Consider the following 5,496-nt stretch of genomic DNA (forward strand, 5'->3'; position numbering starts at 1 on the left):
ATAGATTTAAGGGGGGAGGTATTTATTGTTATTGTTTTTGTTTTTAAATGTTTAAAAAAAAATTAACACTTTTTTTTTTTAATCATTAAAAATCTGTATCCAGACACGTTTTGAGAACAAATATTCTTGATTTTAAATTCATGACGATTTCTCAAAAGACAAAAACAAATGAATGCTGCTGAGTGTTTAAGACTGTTGTCTGAAGGATCATAATTGTGAAACTGCTTGTGTGGCACATAAACACGTGTGCAATGATTTAACACCAATACAAAAGCCGCATGCTTTATACTGTACACACATGATACTGTTACCATGGGTGTTTTTACTATAGTACCCAGTACATTCACCACGCCTATGCAAGTACAGCCTGAGTGAAACAGTGTGGCATGTTGAAGTGTGTCTGTTGTGTATTTGATGAGACTGATGACTCATGACTCTCTCTCTCTCTCTCTGTAGTGTGGTGGGTGGATCTGGAATGTAGCACATTAATAATCGCTCTATTATTTTCTTTTATTTGCCGATTAGTATTAAATATCATGAGAATGGAACTCTTCAGTCAAAGCTGTGCATCGCACAAAGTTCACGGGCCAATCAGCTTTAAGCGTTTTCAATCAACTTTTTATTTATTATTTTATTATAGAAAGAATCAATTAAAAAATATCATAGGTTCCAAAAAATAAACCATGAATCAGCATTTAGAATGATTTCTTAAGGATCATGTGACACTGGACTAATGATTCAGCTTTGCATCACAGGAATAACTTAAAATTTAAAGTATATTAAAATAGAAACTATTATAAATTGCAGAAAAAACTTAGAAAAAAAAAAAAAATCTTTCTGATGCCAAACTTTTGAACGGTACATATATATGTGTGTGTGTGTATAAGTAATGACATGACTATTTAAATGTAATACATTTCATAATGCAAAACATTTGTCTTAATATACTGATTAATCAACCGAGGGATATGGTGATATTTATTAATTAAACTTTTTTTCACCTTGTGTAACTTAAATACTGTATCCAATAATAATTCCCACATTATCTTGTGCGTCTCATTGAATAGGGTAACAAATAATTGTGTTTTGAGAAACAGTTATACACACACTGCCATCATCTGGTGAAAGACGGACACACACTGAGTTTCACATGTGAGCACAGTTGTCTTTTAATTATCAAACAACAGTATTCATTCATGATCAACAACCACACAGACTTCGATTCATGCATTATTATATAGCTTTCAATTAGACTGACCTCTGATCAGACGAATTACAAAAACACGAACATACAAATGACAGATTTAACGAGATATCTGCGCACGATAAACAGCTGCTGTCACGTCATTGGCTACAAACAGCGCATCGCAATCTACACACGTCGCGACATACAACGCTACTACGTACATTTCATATAACTCTAATATTTGGACAGCAAATTTTTTGCATTTTCAATTTTCATATACGCCCACAGACTAATTTGCATACGTCATACGCAAGTACGTACATAAAAAATAAATATTTTAACAAAAATAGCACAGGTCAAATATAACATCTACACATTACAGTACTTAATTTCTCCTGAGTCCCATGTATTTGGATACTTTGATATTTTTAACAGGAAGAGCATTTAGTGAGTTGACATTTATGTACAAAATGTAAAAAGAAGATAAAGAAGAAAAGAAATTGCATAATGCATGGTTTTTAAAAGAATTGTAAAAAGCTCTAAGTGGACATTTAGCACCATATATGCATCATATGAACATTTCGGGGCAAAGATCAGCAAACTGTGTCTCCAAGGCACTTCAGAATCCGAACAAAAAATACATTTATTTCTGAAACAGTGGCATGAGTTATGAGTGTATCTTTTTCTTTTTCTTTGTAAAAGTACACGTAAGCGTAAACATTGCACTTCACAGAATGGTTAAAAAACCCTCTTCGAGCTTGTCTAGGATCCATCAGGTCTAGAGGGGTAAAACGCAGCATAACAGAAGTGCAGCATCCGGACGCTGGAGGTATCTCCGGCTTGATGTTTGGAGGAGAGATTCCCAGCTGTGTGGAGGCCCATCAGATGCATCTCCATACGAACACACTGAGAGACACAGGAGATGCATTAATAACAGTACAGACAGACCTAGAGACAGATAGACGGATGGATGGATGTGAGCTCACCTACAATCGTTGCCTCCTACACTTATCACATATTTGTCATCGTAAGAGAAACGAATGTTGGTCACGTGGGCTGAGTGGCCGAAGTAACGCTTGTGTTTGGCCTGTAAAGAAATGCAACCCATCAGTACAAATATCCAAAACTAAAACAAACCATTCAATGATTAAGGGATAATATTGTTAATAATACTAGTTCAATAATAAAGGGTTAATATGACTGATTGTAAAAAGGGATAAAATGGCTAATAATATTATGGTTAATTAAAATAAGGGTTAATAAAGGATTAGCGTAATGATTAATAAAGGGTTAATATGGTAAAAAAAGGTTATTCATAAGTAGGGTGACCACCTGCTAATAAGCCAAAGGGGTATGTTTCTGAGGGACAATGTGGGACACTGCCTTGCGCGGCGGGGCCCCCACCCCATGGGCAGACTCTCTGATAGTGGTTTACCCATTTCTAGCACATACATTAACATGTTATATTAATAATGCCCTATTCCCCTAAACATGTGTAACTGCTGATGTATGCTCATGACAGAATTGACATATGCACTTCCACTTACGATTTACTTTAGCTCATATACAGCATTCGCGTTGAACAAGAGTGAATGATTTGTCCAGTTTTTTTTTTTTCTCATGTTTTTGTAATGTCTGGGAAGCCAGAATGTGCATTCATCAACAGAAACGTTTTTTGTTTTTAAGCAAACCGTGCAATCCCTATTACCGCAATAATCAATCAATTACAGGCCTAAAACAATCATGCCCGAGCAGACGGATATTAGTACATCCCATCACACCGGCACCCGTGTCTAAATCAGTTGTATGGTCTGGTCTTCAGTCTAAAACAGTTGCGTCAAGTATAAATGTCTCGTCTGTTTCGGGAGGTGCGCGCGCAGTCAGCGGAGGCTCGCACCTGTTTTTCTCAGTTTTTGAAAAATCTTCGCGATCGACTTAAAATGCTTCCAAGATCGACTTGTTGACCTCGATCGACGGGTTGTTGACTCCATTTTTTTTTATTATAATAGGGGTAATTAATAAAGGAGTAATGTGGTAAATAATATTAAGGTTTGATAGCAAAATGCTAATATGGTTCATTTTAATAAGAATTCATAATAAATTATCAGTATGGTTAAAGTGGGGGTGAGATGCTTGTTTTCACTCAATATCCTGTTAATCTTGAGTACCTATAGAGTAGTACTGCATCCTTCATAACTCCAAAAAGTCTTTAGTTTTATTATATTCATAAGAGAAAGATAGTCTGTACCGATTTTTCCCGGAAAAACACGACAGACTGGAGGCGTGACGTGTGGGTGGAGCTAAAGGATCACGAGCGCAAGTAGGTTTTTGCGTTGAGAGCGTTTGAAAGCTGTGACTTTACCTTGAGGAAAAAACCATCATCCAAAACAAACCATGGCTAACAGTCACATTCAGCCATTTATTTATGATCCAGAATCAGATCCCGAGGCTGAAACTGAACGAGAGCAGCAGCAGCAACAACTCGCTCCGAGTGGGGCTCGAACCAGGGTCTCCGATGGGAGGCGGATGCACTAACAAGGAGACAGAGATATTTTGAGCAGTTTTACTCACCGCCTGCGGTTCCAACACACAATCATGACCCTTTTTCGTTGGGATTGCATCATCCTTAAGAAATAAACGACACGCAAATCCGTCATCAAACTGGGCCTTGTTTGTAAAACAAGCATCTTCGAAATGCAGGGAACAAACACAAACACTTGCACAACTCCGTTGATGCTCTGTAAATATAAACTCCATCCACTGGTCCCTTAATGCTGTTTTTTTCTTTGGTAATCTGTGCAGGGTTGTCTTGCCCTGGCAACCAAAAACACACTCCTTTTGTGACATTTCGCGATGCTCTGATCAGTGAAGTCTGTTGTGCTCTCAGTGCTCTGCTACACGGGAGCGCGCGCTCTTCCGGCAGACGTGCCCTCAGGACCCATATAACGTCACACAGAGCCATACTCGAAAAACTTTCCGAAACTTGTGACAAACCGGAAGGAGTATTTTTGGTCCTTCAAACGTACAACTTAATTTTTGAAACTTTGTCCATGTTTAGCATGGGTATCCAACTCTTTAACAGTGTAAAAAACTCAGTATGCATGAAATAGCATTTCACCCCCCCCAATACCCTTTAAGAATAATAATGGCTAATAATAAAAGGATTAAACTGCAGTTGGTAACTTTTGTAAAAATTTATTTTTTACATATTTGTAAAACCTGTCATTATGTCCTGACAGTAGAATGTGAGACGGATAATCCGTAAAAAAAAAAAATCAAGCTCCTCCCAGTGCTCCTATTGCCATTTGCAGAAATACACCACTCCCGGTAAGAAAACAACCTATCAGAGCTGTGGTCCGTAACTTTTTTTTTTTTGTGTGTTCAAAGTATACAAAATGTATATAATAAGCGAGTACACCATGAATCCATTTTCCATACCGTGTTTTTAGCTTGTCCTGAATCACTAGGGTGCACCTATAATAAGTGTTTATATTCGGACTATTTTAGATTGCTTCAGGAGTACCACAGCGGAGTAACCCAGTACCTTTGGGATTCTTCATAGACATAAACTGAAAGTAGTAGATCCGGCTACAATGTCCTTTCGCAACACGCAAGCAGTTCTGTTTATTAACCCGCTGGAGCGTCAAAAGTTACCGACTGCAGCTTTAATACTAAAGGGCTATTATGGTAGATAATAATAAGATTTAATATTAAAGCTAATATGATTAATAATAAGGTTTAAAAAACAAAGGATTAATATGGTTAATAATAAAGGTTATTTGGTTAATAATTAGGTTTAATAATAAAATGTTAATATGGTTTAATATTAATAAAGTAATGGTATATGTTAATAAGGATTAATAATGAAGGGTTAATATGGCTAATATAATGGGTTAATACTATTAATAAAGGTTACTAAGGGTTAATTGTGTGTGTGTGGATGTATATGTATTAGGGGTGTAACGGTACGCAAAAGTCACGGTTCGGTACGTACCTCGGTTTTAAGGTCATGGTTCGGTTCATTTTCGGTACAGTAAGGGAAAGAAATGCAAACATTAAACTGCAGGTTGTTTATAACTATAAACTTTTTTTTTACAATTTGTTTACAATTGCTTAAAAATACTTTTTAATAAAATATATATAAAATAAAAAAGAATAAGAAATAAAATACTGCTTCAAGTTCTCCACTAAATAAAATGCTCTTCAGTCTCAAACCAATATCGTATAATAAAATATAATGAAAAACCTAAATAAATAACTATGATTACAGTGCAGCATTACCAATCCCAGCTTGTAGACCTGCTCATATT

The 5,496-nt window shown here is 36.2% G+C and overlaps 1 protein-coding gene across 4 annotated transcripts in view; it reads right to left on the minus strand.

The window, feature by feature from the left end:
- Window positions 1–1,144: 1,144 nt before the first annotated feature.
- LOC127968344 (echinoderm microtubule-associated protein-like 6) overlaps window positions 1,145–5,496 on the minus strand; it is a 63,696-nt gene continuing 59,344 nt past the window's right edge. For all 4 annotated transcript variants that reach the window (XM_052569495.1, XM_052569494.1, XM_052569493.1 and 1 more), the window contains 2 exons: window positions 2,173–2,273; window positions 1,145–2,092 (listed from right to left, as the gene is read on the minus strand). In XM_052569495.1, the coding sequence (XP_052425455.1) occupies window positions 2,068–2,092; window positions 2,173–2,273 (126 nt within the window). In that variant the 3' untranslated portion in view covers window positions 1,145–2,067. The remainder of the gene's footprint in view (window positions 2,093–2,172; window positions 2,274–5,496) is intronic.

This window comes from Carassius gibelio, chromosome B11 (assembly GCF_023724105.1).
Source record: "Carassius gibelio isolate Cgi1373 ecotype wild population from Czech Republic chromosome B11, carGib1.2-hapl.c, whole genome shotgun sequence".
Taxonomy (NCBI): domain Eukaryota; kingdom Metazoa; phylum Chordata; class Actinopteri; order Cypriniformes; family Cyprinidae; genus Carassius; species Carassius gibelio.